We start from the raw sequence: 23,762 nt of genomic DNA on the forward strand, positions 1-23,762 counted from the left end.
TTATCAGTACCTATTTTTATATAAAATTTTAAAAATTTCTTGAGTGAAAAGGGGTTGTGAGTGGAAAAAGTTTAAGTGCTCCTCTAGTTCAATTCTGCCAATTTAAAGATGAGAAAACTGAGTCCTAGAGAGGTCAAAGAACTAGACCAAGGCAGAGATCTTTATCTCTTTATCTAGTCTAGATATATCTAATATATGTAGCATATCAATATATCTCTACACACAAACATGTATGCATGTGTGCAAACTCTTAGAGGGCAAAGACTTATGTTTTTTGTCTGTGTATCCTTAACACATAGCTTGTAACTTGCATAGAAAAAGTGCATAACAAATGTGTAACAAACTAAAAGATCTCATGGACTCAAGACTCTTAATGGGAATTTAGCCTGTGAGGAATGAAGGTGGGGTGGTGATATTAAAATGACATTCTGGTTTTATTCACTTATACAACAACAATACTAATAGCCCACACACTTATGTTTTTTAGTGATTTACTATAATGCATTTCATTTGATCTTCAAAATATGTTCTAATGGAAAGATTATTGGATTTAAAATTAGAAGACAAGGGTTTGAATCTTATTGCTGCTCCTTATTAATTATGTGACATTGGTTAAGTTACTTAATCTCTCTGTGCCTCAGTTTTCTCACCTACAAAATAAGGATAATAAACTCTTACTTCTGACCTTACAAAAGGCTGTTAAAAGTATGGCATGAGAATATATGTAAAAAACACTCTGAAAACTAAAAAACTCTGCATTAGGTAGCAGTATAAATTTTAATTACTAACATTTAGGAAAAAAAACTACTAAAAATAAAGAGTTAAAAGATGGCCTGAACTTAAACCATGGATATTTTCCAAAATAGCATAGCATATATTTGTTTGGGAAGATGGCATAGTTTTAAAAGATAACAGAGAAGGAAGATTCCTCAACCATTTGCTTCTTCTAAAAGAACAATTATCCAAATGGAAAGAGCAGAAAGTCCTCTTGAAAAGGAGTGCTGCCCAAGGCAGGTGAGGAAATAATAAGATGGAACCAAGCTACTTTAACTTAGATTGTTTCCAAATTTGGTCCAGATTTAATTTCAAAATGACTGCTGGTAATTTTTAAGAGAAATCACAGAGAAAGAAATACCAGAAGACTAGAAACTTGACCAGTGCTACTAACAATGTCAGAAAGAGTAGATTAAAGAAACTACAGACCTTGATATAGAACTGATATTGAGAAGATGGTAGAGTAGTAGGAAGTAGTACAGCTGAGCTCCTCCCTATAAATCCTCCAAACAGATCTAGAAAATGTACCAGGCAGAATCCTGATGGGAAAATCCAAGAACAAGTAATAGAGTTATTTTTCCTGCATAGGTTGGCAACAGGAAGACAGACTAAAAGACCTTCAGCCCATGGAGATCAGTGGCCAACGGAGCCATGTACTTTTAAGCATAGGGAGCAGCTTTGCACCAGGGTGAGCAAAGGTCCCAGACTCACATGAGGGAATCTTGAAGGGGACAGGTGCCAATTGGAAGCACCACTGCCCACTTTTCAGTTTGGTATCACAGATCCAGAGTATACTGAGGAGGGGGTGTATGCCCAGGTGCTATTCTGAACAGTAGAAGGCCCAAGACAATGTATTGAGAAGAAGCAAGTTCAGAAGCCAGTAGCAGTCATGTGCTTCAGACCAGAGAAAGACAGCAGAAATTTGAATTGCATTTTGGACATAGTCTGCAACCTGTAGAGGAATATCAAAGGGCAGGAATTCCACACCAAAGGGTAGTTGTACTTCTGTCAGTCTGAACCAGCAGAGCTTTCTAGGGGGCTAAGAGAGCCCAAGACAAGCAACATTTACAGTTGTCCAACTCAGAAACTTGTAGAGCTCAATTGGGGGTAGCAGTCAACTTTGCTCTGGATCAGATCTGTTTGGAAGCACTAAAAGCTTTCACATGTTCCCACTTTGAGCTGTGCCTGAGTTCCTAGAAAAACAATTCGGGAGTTTCAGCAGTTTGGGAGAGGGGGATTTTTGCTAATTGATAAAAATATATACTTAAAAAAACTGGCATTCATCTCCGCCAACATATTTTCTTAAGAACAAGCCATATTAACTTTATTTCCTTATTTTCCTTTTGTGACTTTCTTTAGTCTCAAGATCAAGGAAAACAGATACAGAAAGTCAAATAACGATGCATTCAATAATTTTTACCATCTTTAAAGTGCCAGTTGTTATTATTTGGGATGAACAGTGTCCCAAAAGCTTCTGTGAAGTTTTAAGTTAATTTAAAATTGAACTAAAAATTGCAATGAGACATTGGATCCCTACATATTGATTATAGCAAGCTTATTAAATCAAGTCTCACTATTTTCATGAATAAGATGATGAAATATGAGCAGGTATTGTTAATAATAATAGCAAACTAATGAATAATTGTTCTGTGTCAAATAGCAAGAGACTCAAAAGGCAGGTCATAAAAGTAATCAAGTTATCTAGAATACCAGGTTTTCCATAATTGTTGTATCACCTATGTTTTGTCTTCCTTTACCCAAAAGATACCACAAATAAGAGATGTTATGATTTTATATTTTCCCCAAAATGAATTTTAACAGGTTTCATACACAGCAAAACACTATAAAGTATCCATCATCCACAAGCAAATTAAAACCAACAACTTGGTACCATTCTCCATTCTTCCCAGCTGGGTATATGCTTATCAAAAATAAGAAGAGTCAATGTTCTTGTTGATACTTTGTTCTTGAAGATGATCAGACTCAAGGAAGTTCCTATATGATGGCTGTACATCTGACCATCATATGTGCCAAACACAAATGATTTAAGACGTATCAGTTATTTAGGCTAGTTGTGATCCTTTCCCTCCCTCCCATTAGAGTGGGCAAATCAGACTACCTTCTTTTGTCAACTTTTTTCCCTAAGATGATTACTCTTTAAAAATCATTACATTTTGAGTATCAGTTTTAATAACTGATTAGTTCAGTTCAAATAACACTTTAAACTACCTTTTCATTCATTTTTCTTTTAACAAACTTCAAAACACAGCTAAAATATTTGAATCAGATATATGCTTATTCTTCATCTCTCTTATAATTAATATATTTATGTATGTACTCTTAGTAATTTTTTGCCAAGCTCTATACAACAATCTAAATTCTACACAGATCAAGTTCTAGTAATGCATACAGCATTAAAAATACTCAAATCAGAAAAGATTGCTTATAGTAAATTTTTGATTCCTTAGAATTAAGTCTTAGAAAATTATATTTGTTTCTAAATTTGTTTTCTTATCCTCAATTATCACCTCCGTAAGTGTGTATGCTTCTTCAGCTGTGCATTCGGCCTTTATTGTAGGATTGCTTAATGCAAATATTACTGGCCGTTCATTGATTGAGGCCATGGCTTTGATCACATTAGGAGTAAAGAGTCGACCAGCACCTGCAACACCTGTAACATAAGATAAATGAACAAAATATTTCATTATACAAACAATAACACCTTTCTCCTCTTTCATAATTAATGAGATGTAAGGCACTATTGGGATTTGTGAATACAAAGATAATGAAACAGACCTAGATCTTATAGAGCTTAGTGGAGAAGAATAGCAAAAGATGTATACATTTTATACAAGATGTGATGAGCATAAGAAAAATTTAGGAAAAGAAAGACCACTAATAGTTTGGGCAATCATAAAAAAGACAACATTCAAGTTAATCTCTGAAGGCTTAAATTTTTGAGGTCCAGATCAGAATTTGAGAAACATATTTCAGAATGTGGAGAAGCTTACATGAATACATGAAGTTCATAGAAAATGGAATATTGAGTTAATGGAGTAATTATAGTCCAATATGACTGTATTATCTGAAGGGGAATAGAATGAAACAAAACTGGAAAGGTAGATGGGAGCCATAAAAATGAAGAAGGCTTTAAATATCAGGCTAAGGTGTTTATATACTATACTAAAACACTGGGGAACCAGTGAAGGTTTTGCAATAGAGAGTGTGACATGGCCCAGGTCTGTGTCTCAGGAACATTATTTTGGAAGGTTTTTGGAGAACTTGCTGACATACTACTGAGGTGTTATCAATTTTATCTTTAAGTTCAATAAACATTTCCTTATACATAATAAACACTCAATTCTTGATTGTTCATACTTTTTAACAACATTGATTTGAATAAAATTTCAAACATTGCAAAAGAACAGTCTAGAAAACTAAAATGAAAGAAGCTATTTCTTAAGCTCTCAAATAGTTTACAAGTCTCAGATGTCTCTGTGTTAACAAAATAGTAGGATCTTTATTTCAGGCCCTACTCAATGCAACAAAATTTCAGAATATCTGGACTTGTCCTTTGAATTTTTATAAAACTATGTTCACTATTGAAGTGAATGTTTTAATAACCTATTATGAAGGTCTTTTGTTCTTAAAACTATTTCCTTCTGAAGCTTTTGCTCAAAAAGAGGCAACATATTATGCTGGTCTGATATCTTTTAATTTTTGGAGACAGAATTTTTGCATTTTGCTAAGAATAGATTTATAGAAAAGGAAGATTTCTTAGAGATTATTTAGTCTAACCCATTCACCTGAGAAATCTGAGGCACAGAATAATAAAATGACCTACTCAAACATAGGCCACATGGCTAGTTAGCTACAAGATCAGGAGTTAAACTTGGGTCTTCTCCCTAGCTCAACATTTTTTCATTCCCTTTACAGACCTGAAACATTTCTGATTGTGTATGTACCATTATGAGGACAGTTTAGCATATTATCTTAGCTTTATCCAGAATGTAAATTCATCATTTCTTACTAACACTACAAAACACTCTACAATGAAGCATTAAGAAATAAGCAATAATTCCTAGATAATATGCTATACTTTCCATATATTATAAACAATAGAACTGTATCTAAAGAAATATTGATCTTATGCTAAAAGGATGAATTAATATATTTCCTTGACAAGCAATTATTAAGCTTTATGAAGAATTCTGTACTAGGTGTTGGGGGAGACACAGTGAGTCAATAAGGTAAGACTTCTATTCTCACTGAGCCTGAGGGATGTGATATGCTCACAACCAAATGATACATGTGAAGTAGATAAGAGTTTAAGAGTTCAAGAAAGGGCTCTAATCAATTCAAGGGACTAAAAGTACATTAAAATTGAGAGGAAGTACTTGAATTAGACTATGGGAAAGGTAGCTATTTCAACAAGTAACACTTGCAGGATATTCCAGGTAGAAAGAATACGATGAATAAAGGTACAGAGGTGAGTACAGGAAACTGTGAGTAGAACACAGCCACTAAGTATAGAGAGGAAGAGTATGAGACAGACTAGAATAGAGAAGTGGTGTAATATTGTGAAGGACTTTAAGTATCCTTAAGTATCAGGATACTGAGCCTAAAATTCTATCAGTAGATAATCAGGAGACACTAAAGAAATAGCAGCAATATACAATTCAACCAATATTTATGAAATGCAATATCCATAGCTGGGTGCTAGACTTGAGCAGATCTATGTATAAACAAGATTAATTTGATATTGGAGTGATAAATTATAAAAAGGAGAGAGAGAAGGGGATGGGGAGAAGACTAGTTACTGCAGGTAATTATGAGGGCCAGTCGGGAAGTGGGAAACGAAGACAGATAGATTGTAAAAAAGCAGACAGTGTGGCTAATCACATTATGTAAAATGAGGAAGAGGCAAGTTTCAGAGTTGACACCAAGGTTTTCAATATAAGAATATGTATTCCTAAACCTCCAACTTGACTTTTTCAAGAGGCAGCATTAGTTTGTGTTTGCTTAACAAACAGATCAGTAAATTGGATTACCATCTTTACTCACCAATAATAGCTGTAGGTTTAAGTATATTTACTGCATCTTCAAAAGTTTTAGGTATGTTTTCAGGAGCTAAGTGAGCAAATGGTTCTTGATGGCTATCTATCATATCTTTCCTTCCCTATATTTCCAAGTGAAATAATACTTTTGTTAGTATAGAAGTTATAATAAAAAGACATCATTTTTATAAGCATAATCTTATCTCTAATTTAGCCATGCACATCTTTCTATTTTCCTTTGTAATTCTGAAGTGTCCCATTTTATTTATTCTTCCCCATATATCAGAAGATCTTATTACTTCTAAAAATTAGCTTTTTCCTATTGATGTCCTTTCTCAAAATTCACTCGCTCTGGGAAATTCTCAAATCTCAAAGATAAAAAAATAAAGAATATAATAACTAAAATTCTCCTAGTGCCCAGTCTTTTTTCTTTATATATATTTTTTCTTCATAAGACTTCTTGAATTCACTTCTGTCTTATAGATTCTTACTGCCAAAGCTCTTGTCTACCACTGTTTATGAGACTATAAGATCTCTAAGGACACCACAGTGATGACATCACATTCAAGTTTTGTATTCCCCACTGTGTTATGGGGGAAAATACATGATATGTGTTTGTTTATAAGTTTGTTGAAGTTAATATGTTGACCTGCAACCATTTTTTCAACCTCTGTGTTTACTCTTCCTTCAATCTTATTAGCAGCAGGAATACTGGCATTCCTCTTAAAAATATATACCATAGGTCGTAATTAAAAAATATTTTATTGGCATTCCCCTTTATTATATGACCATCACTTCCCACGGAGCCCTACTAGTTTATTTCTATCTATCCCATAAAAACCATTCCTTGGAACAAGTAAGTACAGCCGAACAAATTAAATAAACATCTTCCAATTACTTTTCACCTGAATTAGAACTAATCACAGGCTTCAAACATGCTCAAAATTTCATACTAAATTCTCCCCTGCCCCCGTTTCAGAAAGGAACAAACTTTTGCAAAGTATTTCTAACACTTCTTTCTTCTCTCTCCCCTTCCTCTTTCTTTTTCTCCTCTCTCTGTCTTCAAAGTTCCAAGCAAAGGACTAATAACAACATTGCTGGGGAGAGGCACAAAGAAAAAACATCTTAGATCACAAATACAGAGAGAAGAGACCTCAGAGGTCATCTAGTCCCAAATTATCTTTATAGAAAAAGATACTGAAATCCAGAGAAGTTAAATTACTTTCCAAATGTCCATCACACATGTAGCAGTAAGCATTAGCAAGTTCTGAATCCAGGTTCTCTTGATTCAAACAACCGATCAAACAACAAGTATTTGTTATATGCTTAATACTTGTCAAGCACTGTGTTAGGTACCGGGAATAAAAACACAAAAACAATGAAATAATTTCTTCCCTGCTTTACTTCTCTGGTATAGAGAACTCCTTATAAAGGAAGTGCCTCTACAAATATAAGTCAGCATTTACTCTATAATTTAGTCTTAGGTGTCTTTGGCATTGAAAAGTTGTATGACTTGCCTAATGGCACAAAACTAGCACATATTTTATACCTAGGTCTTTCTGAATTTGAGGCCAGTTGCCCATAGAGTGTGCTACTCTGAATGAATATAATGAATAAAGTTAACTTGATTTTGAGATTTTTCTCTGAACTAGCAGAGATAGGACTTGAAAAATTAATGGTTACACATGACTGGTAGGAAAAGCAGAAGACCAAGAATATGAGGAATTCTAAGATGAGAGAACAAATGTGGTTATCATTTATCTTATCCTTGAGCTAAAAATATTGGCATTTGTCTTACAAATATATGCAACAGTTCCAATTACTTTTAAAAATATTTTATTGATATCCTCCCTTTAAAAAAAATTTGACTATCACTTTCCACTGACTACCTATTTACTTGTATCCATGTAAAGCTTTCCTATGGGACAAATAAATATAATTGAACAAAGTAAATAAATACACATATTTTTTACTTTGTTAAATCTTTATTGTTTTATTTAATATATCACAACTACATTTTCATCTGACCCAGACAACCTTGTGGCCTCTTTGACAATTTAAGACTCATCATGCTGAGTTCCAATCTGATTTCAGACACTTACTAGCTATGTGACTCTGGAAAAGTCACTTAACGACACTTACTAGCTATGTGACTCTGGACAAGTCACTTAAACCCAGTTTGCCTCAGTTCCTCATCTATAAAATAAACTGGAGAAGAAAATGGTAAGAAAACCCCAAATGGAGGATTGAAATGAGTGAACAACTATCTACCTAACAGTAGTGCTGAGGAAAGTACTTTGTAAACGTTAAAGTACTATACAAATATGCTTTTAAATATGATGTTTAGCAAATTATTAAAATGACTGATTATAAGAAGACAAATGAAACAAAAACAGAAAAAGAGCGAGAGTTAACTATAGGCACAGGGACTGGAGCAGTGATTTGACTGGTACAGGAAAAATCCAGGTAAAACATCTATCAGTCTATGTAGGACAGCATTTTCTCTTTAAGTATAAGATAATGTTCTGGAGTAGTCCTGAGAGGTTGAGTGACTTGTAATGGATCTAACAGACATGTGTCAAACTCAGAACTTGAAACCAGATCTTTCTGATTTCTAGGACTGCTCTTTGTGTTCTATTCCGCAGATTATGGTGAAAACAAATAAGTTTGCTGTGGATAAGAGAATATGAGAGGTGGAAGGACAAGTCCATAGTCAAAGGATAGAACTTTGAAGTTTAAGATAATGGAGACAGTACAGGATTGTACGGATTGTAGGATGATGAACTCATGATGTTTTTAATGAGGTAGAGAATTTATCACAGGAGTTAATAAATTATGAAGTCAAAATATTTAGGTATTGAAAGTATCATAGAATTAATGCTGAAGTCCTTCCAAATGATGGCAAGAATAGGGACAAGAAAAAGCCTATGTTTTAAAGTAATGTTGTAATTGAGAGTAAAATATTTTAACATATTGTAATTGGACCACTGAATAAATTAACATTTTTCAACAATTGAAACTGGGTCATTTAAAATTTTATGTTTTGTATTAGTGTAATGTGTAAAACTACTTAGCAGCAAAAGATTTACAGAAAAATAACATTTTCTTTTCAATCTGTGGCCCTGGAGTCAAATGATCTGAATAACAGGTAATTTCTATGTGCGCATGCACACACGTGCACACACACACACACACACACACACACACACACACAGAGCATTGTGTCCTGTTACATTCCTTCTCCCCCTGACCTGAGGGGTAAGGAGTAAGCTTACTGAATAAGCTTAACTGTGAATGGTTAAGGTATTTACTATATGAAACAGATGAAGGAAGAGTCAGGAATTTTATAAGACATATTTGACATAGATAAGGTATTCAGAAGAAGAAATAGCAGGACATTTCTACACTGATTAGCACTGATCTAAAAAGAAAGTACTAAAGTCACACTAAAAAAAATTATTTGCAACAGGTAAAAGCAAACTTAGAGTTCTCAGCAAATATCTGACTTTTATCTGGGTGCTGGCCTCAGTTTTCTCATCTGTAACATATATGTAACATATGTAGGACTGGAAAACTTCTAAGTCTAACATTTGGGGAAGAAGAAGAATAGATAAAGCAGGAATAGTGCAGAATAGTGCAGAGGGAAAGATGGAAAGGCAAGAAACAGGTTTTAGTCAGAAGAAAAAAATATGAAATAAGGGTCAGGCTAAGATGAAATTATCTCTATGGGCAGCTAAGGTAAGATAGAGACATGGAATATTGAGTAGGTTAATGATCTAACAATCAGAATAATCAAAGGAACATCAATGTGAATGTTTAATGGCCAAGTATGAGACCAAGGAGTAAAATGGAGGAAAAATGGCAAGCCAGTGAATGAACTCTTTGGGAAAGAAGGGAGAGCAACCCAAAAACTAACAGGTGATAGTAAACAGAATCTGTATAGAATGGATATCTGAGTAGAGGTTGCTAAGAAATAATAGAAGAAAAGTCAGAAATAATAGCAAAAATAGATTTTTTTCTCACAGATTTTGAGAGTTGGAAGAAATCTCAGATCTAGTCAAACCCATATCCTATAATATACCTGACAGGTGATTAATCTTAGATCTTAATCTTAAAATCCAAATCTTAAGTTTAAATTCTTCTTGAAAAACTTAAAGCAGAGAATCTTACAATCTTAAGTCAGGTTGTACCAATTTGGGAAAGATTCCAAATCTTTCAATTACTGCTTTCAATTAAACAAGTTTAATTCCTCTTACATACGACAGTTCTTCAAATTCTATTAAACAGCTGTCATGTTCCCAGTCACTGTGAAAGACCAAGCACAAAGCTTGGGTACTCCACTGGAGACACCCTGCTATATTAATGCTAACTTAAAAACTACTATTGGAGGCCAACCAGTTTTGTATCCAGCTGTTTAATGTATGACAGTTTAATATATATATCTTTCCATTTATTTTCCCCACAAGAAAAGTATGAGAACCTTTAGATAAATTTAGATAAATGCACATATCCTCTATTCAATGAATGATCCTATCAGAGTAAGAAAATGAAATTAGTATGGTATATCCTCTTCTTGCTTTGTGTAATCTCTAGTTTTCTATAGTGAGAACTATCTCTAATGATTTTTCTGAACCAGTGTGTTGATGGAAGGAGCAACCAGCCTTAGGAAAAGTGATAAAAAATGAAGCATTGACTGGAAAAAGTTAGGTTTAAGCCTAACTTTAAAAAGGAGAGTATGAGAAGATGATATAAAAAAAAAGAAAGTTTATTATAAAAAGACAGTTAAAAGTTTTAAGAGAGAATGGGGAATGAAGAGTGATGTGGCTGAGGACAGTAATAAGAGATAAAGTAAAAAGACTTTCCTTTTGACAGATATCTATGTTGAATTACAGCAACCAGAGGAGTAAGAGATAGGAATTTGTTAGCTGTACAAGAAGAGAAGTGCTAAATTGATTGGAATTTATCCTAGTTGAGTTCTACAGTTTAAGGTTAATGGAGTAAGGAAAGATGAAGAAGGGAAAGTAGCCATTTAACATCAGACAACACCCAGATGAGACTACCACTTTATTTCTCCATACTTCCTCTTCATAAGCCTTAAAACAGACAAGAAGGGTCATGTATAAGAATATTTTAATCCTAGGCATTTCATAGCTATTTTATTCTACCCACACCTCTTTCTACCACAAATTCAGCAAAAAGTTAGAGCTGTGGCAGAGACCAGACATCTGTGTGGGAAGCGACAGTGGTGTTACCTTCATCTACCTGTGTTTTCGGTGGTGAAAGAGAACTGAGAAGACAAACCCTGCAATCTTCCTCCCTCTCTTTAATATTTAATTTCTCCCTATCTATTAGGTTATTCCTAGGTTATAGCAACAAATATGCTCAGATCTCATACACATGCATATGTGTATATACACATTTATAAATGTGTGTGTATATATAAACACACACACATAAAAACATACATTTATATATATGTATGCATGCATGAATATATCCCAGACAAGTTCTTTGATCAACCAAACCACTAGAAAAAGCCATCTACACACTGCCGCCAATTTTTTCACTTATTTCTGATTCACTTAACTGAAACTCACCTCTCCAAAGTTATGAATTTGTAATTACCAGATCTAATCACTTCTCTTAATCCTCTTCTCTGCAGCATTTCAATGCACTTTGTTCCTTTTGAATGCTCTTTCCTATTTTGTGTGACACTTCTTTTTGGTGTCCTCCTACCTGGCTGGTCATTAAATGATCTCAATGCAGATGATTCTTGAACTTACACATACACATCCATGTTCTTCCCTGAATTCTAATATTGTACCATAAACAGATATTTTCAACTCAATATCCTAGTCTACTAATCTAACTGTCCAAAATAGAACCCAATAAATTTCTTCCTAATCTATTCTCTCTACTCAACTTTTTTTTTTTTTTTTGAGGGCAAACTCTTCTATACTTGATCACTTAGATTTGCAATTTCTAAATTCTAAATTCCTTGACCTTTCATTATCCCCCATATCCAGAGAAGTTCCCAAATCTTGCCAGTTCTACCTCCATATCATCATTCTCATCTGCCCCCATCTCTCATTCACATAGTTAACAATCTAGTTCAGGGCTTCATTATCTCTTGCTTGAACTACTGCAAAATCATCTTACTGAGCTCCTTGCCTTAAGTTTTTTCCCTCTCTAATCCATTCTCCACAGTCAGATAGCAACCACAGGGATGCCAAAATGATTCTCCTAAAATTCCACTATGACTATATCATTCACTTGCTAAAAAGAAGTTCCAGTGGTTTCCCAGTTGTTTCTAGGATCAAATACACACGCCTGTTAGGCACTTAAAATGCTTCTCAACATGGTTCTAGGTGACATTTCTAGTTTATTGTAGGTTACTCTCTTTTATGCATCTTTTTGTTCCAACTAAACCTGTTGTTCTGATTTACAATATCCCATCTCCCATCATGCTTAGACATTACTATCTCTTCACCTTTGTTTTTGGAATCCTTGGGATGTCCATTACTTCCTAAATAAAGACTTTCTTGACTTCTGACACCCTGATCGTCCTGGCCTCAGCAATTTCAAGTACAAGAAACTCTTGGTAAAGTGCACTCTTATCACTGCAGGTCAGCGCCTTATCTGAAACTTGTAGGCTTCCTGGCTTCAAAGCCCATTTTTTCCTACCATTTGTGCCCCGCAAAGTACTGTGTAAATACATTAAATTTACTTATATGTGCAAATTTTGTTTTCTCCAATAGAATGTAAGATCCTTGAAGGATTCATCAGGTATTTGGTTTTTAGAGTCATTTATTATTCCTCCCTTCTATTGTTTCCTTTCCCAGTGAATAATAAAAAAGAAATTAAAATGTACAGGAAAAAATCCTTTCCCTACCATTCCCTTCCCACATTTTTTTTCTTCTCACAGTTGACTTCACCCTCGGCCTACTCAATGGCCTTCCTTCTTGCTGTTGCTCCCTCAGGACTTGCCATCTCTCAATTAAGTCTTCTGATTGTTTGACCCTGGAGTGTTCTCCATTCTTACCTCCACCTTCTGGCTTTCTTCAAGACTCAGCTCAAATCCTTCCTTTTATATGAGGAAATCTTTCTCTTATACTTCCCACTGCTAAAGATTTCCTTTTGGAATTACTTCCTATTTATACTGTTTGTATGTTGTCTGTACATAGTTATTTATGTATTACCTCCCTCATTAAAATGTAGAGGCAGGGACCTTGGTTTTGCCTTTCTTTACAGACCTAGAGTAATTCAGTGCAGTATCTGGCACAGAGTAGGTACTAATTATGTAATAATTCACAGGAATGCAATCTTTAGGAAAAAGAGAAAGACTGTAAGGAATTTGGGGGAAGAAAAGTATTACCATCATCTATCTCAGCAAAACCAACAGCAACATTTCTGAAGTGGCACCATGGCTTAACCTCTTGCCTTGACTGTGATATAGACAAATACTGTTGTCTTTTCATCAATTCAAAAATGAATCCTGCCTGATATGAAATCCTTTTATGTGGCTGCTCCCTGCTTAGTTCAAACCCCTGACTCCGAATTTCTCAAGGACTTAGTTTAGAATCTTCCTCAGAGCTGGGATGAGAGCCTTCTTGGCTCTCATTCAGACACATGCTTCTGGGGTGCCTGCCTCTTTGACAAACTCAAGAAGTTCCATTTTGACTAATGGAACTTCTTCATAGTATATGTTAGAGAGATGCCATTGGTTAAAAAAATTATTTTATTTTCAAAAGCACCATTAAGTCAAAAGAAAACAAAACATCCTTTTTCCTGTAATAGTAAGCTTCCAGAAACAATTTATATTCCAGAAAATTGGTAACTGTAATGAATTCATAACATTGGGATCTCACCAAAAGGTTTGGAATCAAAGAACAGACTTATATTTTATATTCCCATGCCTTCTCTATTAAATGGAAACTACATTGATTTTAAATAAGAAGATGGTTTTGTGATATTAAATACAATAATACTTGAAAATTAGATTTTTATCACACAAAAAAAATCAAACATTAAAATACTACTGGGGAAAAAAAAAGTGTTCAGCTACACAAATTTCAACTGAAACCTTACCTTGACTAATAAGCCAAACTTGTCAAACATCCAGATTTTTTTTCGTGCTACTTCTTCTGAAATACCATTTTCCATCATGGCCATAACAATGAGGTTTGCAATTCCAAGAGCAGCCTGATGAACAAAATTTGAACTTCAAAAGTCAAAGAAATATAGCCCTTAATTTTATTAACTTCCATAAAGAATGATTATCCAAGATCAATATCCATCACCAATTATTGGTATCAAAAACAATATAGGTTTCCCCCTCATAAATATTCCAAAAGCCAGTTTCCTATGAAACATGCCCATTCATTTTATGTATAGATGCCACGAGGTATGTAGCTATCTAAACATTGAGATAAATATATAAACAGGTAGATAGGTATATATGTTTATATATACATATACTTGTACTTGCATATTCTGATACCTCACTGTGACAAGTAATCTTGAAGTAATAGAGACTAGGGTACCAGAGTAGAAGATTTAAAAGGTGTTGCTTTGCTGAACAGGCTTTCAACTTATAAACTCTCTGTCTTGTTTGATAATAAGCCTAATTAAATTCAGAGAGGCTAGTTTTGGTCAGAGAAAAATAGGCTTTTCAGTCAGAGTTTCTCTCTTTTTTAATTCAAGCTTTTTATTTTTCAAAATAAATGCATGGATATTTCTTTGGCATTAACCCTTGCAAAACCTTATGTCCCAATTCTACCCCTTCTTTCCCCACTCCCTCCCCTACATGACAAATAGTCCACTATATGTGAAACATGGAAGAAATATATGATAAATCCAATATATGCATACATATTTATGCAATTATTTTGCTACACAAGAAAAATCAAATCAAACCAGAAAATTAAAAAATAAAATGCAATCAAACAACAACAAAAAGACTGAAAATGCTATGTTGTGAACTACCCTTGGTTCCCATAGTCTCCTCTCTGGGTGTAAATGGCTCTCTTCATCACAAGATCATTGTAACTGGTCTGAATCATCTTATTATGAAGACAGCCACATCCATCAGAATTGATCATCATAGATCTAACTCAGTTTCAATTGATCAATGATGGACAGAAAAAGCTACACCCAAAGAAAGAACACTGGGAAATGAATATAAACTGTTTGCTCTTCTTCCTGGGTTATTGTTACTTTCTGAATCCAATTCTCCTTGTACAACAAGAGAACTGTCCGGTTCTGCACACAAATATTGTATCTAGGATATACTGTGGTATATTTAACATGTATAGGATTGCTTGGCATCTGGGGGAGGAGATGGAGGGAGGGAGGGAAAAAATCGGAACAGAAGTGAGTGCAAGGGATAATGTTGTAAAAAATTACCCTGGCATGGGTTCTGTCAATAAAAAGTTATTTAAAAAAAAAAAAAAAAAAGAATTGATCATCATATAATCTTATTGTTGCCATGTATAATGATCTCCTGGTTCTGGCTCATTTCACTTAGCATCAGTTCATGCAAGTCTCTCCAGGTCTCAGTCAGAGTAATTCTCAAAGATCATTTGCAAAACCACTTGATTTTGTATATCCTCTCTATACATTATACAGTCATGATTTCTATGTAGTCTTACATAATTTTTAATTCCTATCTTTATTTTCATAGCTAAAAAAAAAAAAAAGCAATTAAAAGAACTCACCTCTCCTGCACCAAGGAACAAGATAGTATGCTCAGAGATTGGTTTACCAAGAACTTTCTGTACAGAAAGAAGACCTGATAGTGCAACAGAGGCTGTCCCTATTAAAAACAACAACAACAAAAGCCCCATAAGATTTAACATGGAAGAGCACATTTTAAAAGTGTTTTTTGTTTTTAAAGTAGGAATAAAATCTGAAATTATTTTACCTTGAATATCATCATTGAAGGTACAATATTTTTCTCGATATTTTCTTAGAAATCTGAAAGCATTGTGATTTCCAAAGTCTTCAAACTGAATAAGAGTGTTCTGGCCATATCTAAAATCAGAGCAAAATCCAAACACAGTTGAATTAGTCATTTTAAAACTGCTTATATTCCAAGATATAACAATGTATCCTTCAAAACAATTATTTTTGTTGTTCACTTGTTTCCAGATGTGTTTGACTTTTCAAGATCCCACTTAGGGTGTTCTTGGCAAAGGTACACTGGACTAGTTTGCTATTTCCTTCTCCACCACAACAATTCTTTACTGGATATTTTTGTACCTATAATCTCATTAATCACATGAGGCATCATAATGGCTAAGTGTTACCTATTCAACAAAGATCTATTAAAATACAGCATTGTGAAAGAACATAAGAGATGCCTAAAGACATTGTTCTTAAAAGCTCTTCCTTTGAAAAAACTTAAAATTCAATTTTATACATGGTATATAAATATGAAAAATAACAGAATTCAAAGAAATGTGAAATGTATTAAGTATTACAAGAGTTCTAAGGGCAGGGATCAACGTGGGTTGGAGTATTCAGCAAGGGTTTCAAGTAGATAGTGAAACTAACTTAAAGATATTTCAAATCATTCTTCAAATTATCTACTTTCAAATAAGACTATGCAAATCTTTCAAGAAAAGCATGATTAAGACTTTTTAAATTGTTTTCATAGCTTTCACCTAAATTAGCCTCATGTATTCTGTTTCGAAGCTCTAGAAGCATGTTGTAGAAACAGGGCCCTGGAGTCAAGAAGATCTGGTGCTATTGTAAGACCTATTTCTGAAACCTTTCATTACTTAAAATTCCATGTTGAAAAAAAGTTGATAGTAGGCATCAATAAAAGAGATTTTTATCCTAGGAATTACCTATACCAGCAAAACAATAGATGAGATTTTTAAAAATAGCATAGAAATAAAAATATATTAGTAGATACGTAATTGTCTAAAGGCCTGAAGCAGTAAAAAGTATAATAGGAAGTTCAAACTAAAAATGGAAAATGGTAGTATCTTGAGATCAAGATTTTAAAACATAAGGAGAGGGAGCAGCTTGAGATAAGCACAAAAGAAAATTATCTAGGGATTATAGCTTTATACAAGCTAAGCAACAAAGTTAATATTGAATCAAGGATCCCAATAGAATGAATCTGTAGATTAAAAAAAAAAAAGCCCATATGACAAAAGGTTAAAAAGTCATTGAGGTTCTTTGATGTGATAAATTGTATATGAAAAGAAGAATTATCTGAGAATGTTGTCCATTGCTCCTCAAATTCCTGGAGGACAAGAAGATGTGAGATTTAAAAGAAATTCCAAGTTAGAATTTTCTCAACTCTCAAGGTGCTAAAACACTGGCATGAGCTGCTAAAGGTAATGAGAACATCTCAGGTTCATTATTTAAAAAAAAAAATCAATATTTTACTAGCTCCTAAAATTTGGAGTTGGTAAATTATCAATTTGCTCCAATATGTTTTCCAGGTAGGAAAAAAAAAAAAAAAAAAAAAGGATATGCACATTGAAGACACAAACAGAAAACTCATTAGATAAGGGTTAAGCCAATTATAGAGAAGATTATATATCTCTCACTTATCAATTGGCCTAATCAAAAAACAAAAAGAATAAGATGCTCTTTTAAAATGTAAACTCTTTCTAGCTTTCTTAATCAGAAACTGAGAACTCTTCTTTAAAAACATTCTGTGAATTGATTAATGTAAAGAATGTAGGACTTGGAGACTTGTGTTCAAATTCTGGCTCCTATATGTACTGTGTGACACTGAGCATTTTATTTGAGCTATGATATCATATGGAGATAGCTAAGTGATACAATGCAGAGAGCTCTGGATTTGTGAGTAACAAAGATTTGAATTCAAAATACCACCTCAGACATTTCCTAGTTAACTGGCTTAATCACTGGGTAAGTTAGTTAAATTCTCTCAGCCCGTTTCTCATCTCATTTTGTTTTTTAAAAACAGGGACAAGAGCACCTCCTCATAAATTTGTTGTGAGGAACAAATGAAATCTGTAAACCTTCCAAACCAACCTGCAAACCTAAAATGTGCTACATAAAATGTTATTATTATTATTTTACAAAGTTTTGTTGCTACTTTTAATAAACTTAACTTTAACTTGTAACTGAAAGCCCCCTTCATACAACCTAGTAATTTTCCCCTAATACTTTAATATACTTGTAATTTTATTAAATACCTGTCAGTTATGGCTGCCATAAATTCATCAATCAGGTCATCATAACTGTTTGAGCGATCTCTTTTCTGATATAAGCCCATATAAAATGGATCTTTTAAGAGTGACTACAAAAGAAAACAAACAGTATAAAAAATAATCTTATTTACATAATTTCCATGTAAAAATATAGCATTAAATGAATTAATAAGAAACTAAAATTCTTGCTATTTTTCCTAAAAACCTCTTTGGTAGCCTTGCACTTCACTTTATCATACTAGATATGTTTAGTTTGACTACAAAACCAGCAGCTAAGCTAAATTCAATCAATAATTCCGAGCCAAAAATATAAAATGCCTGGAAAATTTCTTTCTTATTCATCAATTAGAAAAAAATACAAAAGAAATAATTTTCATAACAAAGAACTGGCAGACAAATAAGAAGGTGGAAAATGTTAAACTCACTGGATTGTCAGTTCCCACGTCAATACACACAGGGAGGCACTTATCTGGCCGTATTCCAGCACAAGCTGTATATAAACAAAGCTTTCCTACTGGAATTCCCATTCCATAGACACCCAGATCTCCAAGGCCCAATATTCTCTCTCCGTCAGTTACCACAACAGCCTTAATTACAAAAAGATAGATGTTAAAAGTTAAGTTAAAATATTAGAGGTTAAAATGGTATTTTTTACAGGATTTGTTTCTTAAAGTACTTGTAACTATAACTTTGTCAAATTGTCTATCTTAAAAAATTTCAAAGAAAATAACCTAAAAAGAACACTTGACCTTCTAGAACTATTCCTTGATAAAAGTATGTTAAGAAAAATGAGTTAAAACTAATCTCTCTCTGTTAAAAGCTCTCCCTGGTAAACCTTTAATTTAAACATGGAGGCAAAAGAATGTGCTAAAGGAACAAAAGCCTTTAATGTGTCAAATCACAATAATCATGGATAAAAAAAGAAATTGTCACACAAATATATGCATGACATGGATATCTAAATTATTTTAATGGATAAAGATTGCTCTTTGGCTAAAGATAAATCTAAAACGCTTAGATAGCATAGTGAATTTCACTAAGTATTTATCCCCTCAGTTAATTAACAAAGTTCTGTTCAAAATAATTATTTTACTGCGATATTCAAGCATACAAATGTAAAAACAAAAACACTTATAGGTAAAGATGCTAAAATTTTATTTGATGAAAGAAAATAGGAAAGGAAACTCAGTAATGAATTTGGAATCCAAAGATTTGAGTTTAGAACTTTAACTATCTTTATAAATCATTTCTTCAAATTTTAAAATGGGGATCATGATACTACTACTAGGTATACTTCACACTATTGTAGTAAAACTTGGAAGTAAAATATGCAAAATGCTTTTGTTCAAATAGGAAATGGATCTAACCTAGAGCTTTTAAAGAATTAAAAAATCTAGCAATCAGTCTTACACAAAAAATAAAATCATGAACCCCCAAATAAAAAGCTTCTTGGTACTTTAAAAAACTGAAATCTAAAAGAAGCTGGGGGCAGGCAAGGGTCAACACTATCGCCATTCTCTTTTTCTGAGTGAATCAATCTTTTCACATCAGCGATTCCTAAAGAGAAAGGTTATCCCTTACATTTGTACAATACCATGATATCCTCATTAAAAAAAAGCACTATGACATAAAAGTGCAAAATAAACTATGACAACAATGAAAAATGTTGATGTCTATGTACATAGGTAACTTAAAGGGAAAGACAACATTGTGAAAGGGAGAGTTGTGCTATTAGTACCTTAACATCATTTTCTGGCCAGTTATCCACAATTGATCTAATATGGCCTCTGTCTGAGATTGAAATAAATAATCCCCTGCAATAGAACAAAAACACTTTTGCACTTTACAATAGTTTACTTTCTTTTGTGTTATGAAGTCCCTCCCTCCCAACTATTAGTAAATTAGATTGCTTTGTGTAGTTTAATGAGAAAAGGCAAGTCATTGCATATTTCTAAATTGATCTAATTATGCCCCACTGATAAAACTGCTTATTAAACAGCTGTCAGGGGACATTATTATATTAAAATGCTATCACTGTTTTATGTAAGATCAGGCTACCATACTCAAATAAAGCTATCAAAATGATATAAAAGTCAATCATCAATATAAGTATGAAATTATAACAACTTCTATGAAGTAAATCAATATAAAAATGTCATTAAAGCTTGAAAGAGTAGCAAACAAGAGAGAAGAAAATATATAATAGCTTAAAGTGCAAAGTTATATAAAATATAATACTCTTATCCGGAGTAAAAGAAGATTTAATTATTTGGAAAAAAATTTCTCTTCCCCTCACCAAACTATATTTGAAGATATAGTCAAATAGAAATCAAAAAAGTAAAATCCAATTTTGCTATAATTTTCAATCTTCTGCCAACTCATCCTTACACAATCTCTATGTTGCTGTTCCAACTCTTAGATCAAATAATCATTCGTCCAACAACAAATATCTACTGAACTATCTAACATGGCAAAAAGCACTATGCTAAGTACAGCATGTTATGGTACAATCTGCAAAGCTTAAAATTTACCTGAAGAGGTAAGACATAAAAAGATAATGAATATAAAACATGACTGACACAATCAAAAATGGTCACGGTATCTTGGAATTAGAAAATCAGAAAGATCATCTAGACCAGCTCAAGTTTAACTGGGAAAATTCTCAACAACTTCTAAAACAAGGGAGCAAAGAATGATTAAGGGATAATAAAGTCATCAGCCTAGATGAAGAAAAAAAAATTCATGTGAAATACTAGGAAGAAAAAGTAAAAAAGTACATTCGAGATGAGTTAGGGACAGCAGTAAAAGGGAAGAACATAAAGGATTTTTAAGAAGGAAAATGGGAGGTAGTTAGCAGTATGGATTAGATGAGGGAATCTGATGAGAAGAAGAGCAATTAGAATGTTTCATTTCATTATATTTAACTTCACATCTGAGAGAGAAAGCAAAAAAGCAAGCAAAAGAGAGAGAGAGAGGGGGAAGGGGGAGAGGGGAAGTATGGCAAGATTTTTGTTTAGCTCTATCAGCTGAACAAAAGACATTAGAATATAATGAAATGATAAGAGAAAGAAACCAACAGAACTCAGTACTCCATGAATATGTGTGTGCTCAAGATATTTAGAACTAGAAAAATCACTATCCGATTACTAACTGGAAAATGAAGCTTTATCTATTTTATGAAAGGGAAAAAATGAGCAGAAAAATATAAAGTTAAAAAAGAACTGAGGAAAATCTCTTAAATTAGTAAGAAGGCAGTGATAGCCAGACTGCCAAGTATAGTTTTAATGAAAAGTAGACTATATCTCTATTAGAATTCAAAAAGAATTCCCAAAGAGGTATCTTGATATAGTCAAAAAGAACAACAGACTGACAATCAAAAGACCTCTATTTTCTTCCTGGTTCAAACACTAAATTTCTCTGAATCTAAATTTCTTCATCTGTAAATAGCAGTTAAAATACAATTTACTTACAAAATACTTTGTAGACCATAAGGAATGACACAAATATTAATTATTATTACTTAGTATTATGCTTATTTTTTGAGCATGAAATAGAAAAAATCACCATAAATTTTAGGAGCAATAGGAATATAGTAATAATCATTTCTGTCAAAAAAGTTTGCTTGTTGTTTTTCTATTACTTTTACTTAAGCTACTGTAATATAGAAAATATAAGACATGAGGAATAAGAGGCATGTCAACAAACAGACAGGAACTACAGATTAAGTATAATACACTGTATTTTCTATAAGCCATGGTCACAATAATTTCTAAACATAAATAAGAATTAGCTTTACTTTGGTCTCCGAAAGATGTGTCCATATTGTGAACAGGCTAGACCCACTGTTGGAGTATATACTATTGGCATTAATCTTTCAATGTCATCTTGAAGAATCCTATAAAATAACTTCTCATTTCTTTCTTGAACTCCCATTATGTAGATATATCTGAAAACAAGCATGGTACATGATAAATAAACAAGCTTAAAGATGATTTACTGCTCATGCTCCAAAAATATACATGAATATATCATTGTATATTAATAGCTTGGTTAATAACACAGAAAGCACTACTTTTTAAGGCAATGTGATCATAAAAACTAGTGTTTCTGACTATAAATTCAGAAAAATACAACATAAAATTTCATTCAACTCTAGGAATCAACCAATAAAGATATTTCTATTTATGCACTTAAAAGTATTTAAGTATAGAACATAACAAATTATGAAAAAGAATTTAAATATTTATAGATTCTAAAACAAGTAAATAATATTTAAAAAAGAATTGATTATAAATTATTACAAAGCTCTTCCCATAGCTTCCTTTGATCAGTTTTGGGCAATAGAAAAATAAACGAAGAGGGTATTATGCAAAACCAAAGTATTACTGTCACAATATCTCTTAAGAATAGGTTAAATCTCTTTAACTCTTTCCTTTATACTATACTGCTTCTCTGTGACAAATAGCCATAATAGGGTGAGCAATTTAGTAAGTAGCTTATAATCCATGTAATGTAAGAAAAAAATACAGAGAACAGATAAATGAAATACAGAAAGATGACTTAGGGGGAGGACATGGTAATTATTTTCAAACATATTAAGGACAATCACACGGAAGGGGGATTAGATTTATTTTTGTAGTTTTAGAACCCAACTTCTTAAATTGTGGTTCATGACCCCATATGGAGGTCTCATAACTAAATGTGGAGGTCATGAAATTATGATTTTTATCAGTTAATGTTTGATTTGTGTATCTGTTATATATACCTATATACCTAGGGTTATGTAAAAATTTCTCAAGACAAAAGGGGTCACAAGTGGAAAAAAGTTTAAGAAACTCTATTTTAGAGGATAGAAAGGCAGAACTGGAATAACTAGAAGCCAATTTCGATCTGTTAAAAGAAAGAACTTTCAAATAACCTCTTTAGATACAAAGGGATATTGTAGAGGAAATTCCTGCATTTGGTGGGAAATCAGACAAAATATTCTATAGGTAAATTTAGGAAAAGTTTCCCCTCAATAAACTTACAATGGCAAATAAAAGTGAAATAAAATTATTTAAATAATCAAAAGAAAACAAATTGCAGTACAATGTCAAAGCACTGGTTGTATTACAATAATGAAATTAGTTTAATCCTAAAAATTGGAATCAAACTCCCACTCCCAATTTAACAAAAAAACAAATTTATGACAAATTCTTACTTTTCCAAAGGATCACTTATTCTTTTTATGTTTCTATGGAATCTTAAAGCTTGAATATCCTGTGTCTCTATTTTAGGAGGTAGAAGTCCTTGAAGTCCAAGCATTTGTCGTTCTCTCAATGTAAATGCCATTCCCTAAAAGAGTAAAGGTCAAAATATTGTTTATAAAAAAGTTAATCAACATTCATAAGCAAATTTCAAAATTATTAATTATTTGGCTTTGAATTATCTAAACCCTTTCCCCCTATTCATCTCTACTTCTCGGCTTTTTTTAAAATCCCATTTGTGACTTAATTGATTATTAAAAATAATTTAATATAATTGTCATAAATAACAGTTATCAATACTAAATCTTCATTTTGGTAGGTTACAGCTAATTAATAAAGTTAGTAAATTTCATTAAAACCTGTTAGGCAGCTAACTTCTTACTAGAAAACATGAGCAGGAAATAAGTCAAACTAAAGCTATCATGGGATGCTCTGTAACTAAAATACATCTTCATCTTTTGAGTTCCAAAAGTTGGAATAATTTCATG

At 32.8% G+C, this 23,762-nt stretch overlaps 1 protein-coding gene across 1 annotated transcript in view; it reads right to left on the reverse strand.

The window, feature by feature from the left end:
• The window catches only part of ME2 (malic enzyme 2), a 71,589-nt gene that overhangs the window by 29,429 nt on the left and 18,398 nt on the right, over positions 1-23,762 (reverse strand). The window contains exons 3-12 of the mRNA XM_051969619.1: positions 23,229-23,362; positions 21,825-21,974; positions 19,767-19,842; positions 18,454-18,615; positions 18,014-18,117; positions 15,754-15,863; positions 15,548-15,645; positions 13,920-14,033; positions 5,839-5,953; positions 3,303-3,445 (exon numbers count right to left, since the gene is read on the reverse strand). Coding sequence (XP_051825579.1) covers positions 3,303-3,445; positions 5,839-5,953; positions 13,920-14,033; positions 15,548-15,645; positions 15,754-15,863; positions 18,014-18,117; positions 18,454-18,615; positions 19,767-19,842; positions 21,825-21,974; positions 23,229-23,362 — 1,206 coding nt within the window. The remainder of the gene's footprint in view (positions 1-3,302; positions 3,446-5,838; positions 5,954-13,919; positions 14,034-15,547; positions 15,646-15,753; positions 15,864-18,013; positions 18,118-18,453; positions 18,616-19,766; positions 19,843-21,824; positions 21,975-23,228; positions 23,363-23,762) is intronic.

The sequence above is a fragment of the Antechinus flavipes genome, chromosome 1, assembly GCF_016432865.1.
Source record: "Antechinus flavipes isolate AdamAnt ecotype Samford, QLD, Australia chromosome 1, AdamAnt_v2, whole genome shotgun sequence".
NCBI lineage: Eukaryota > Metazoa > Chordata > Mammalia > Dasyuromorphia > Dasyuridae > Antechinus > Antechinus flavipes.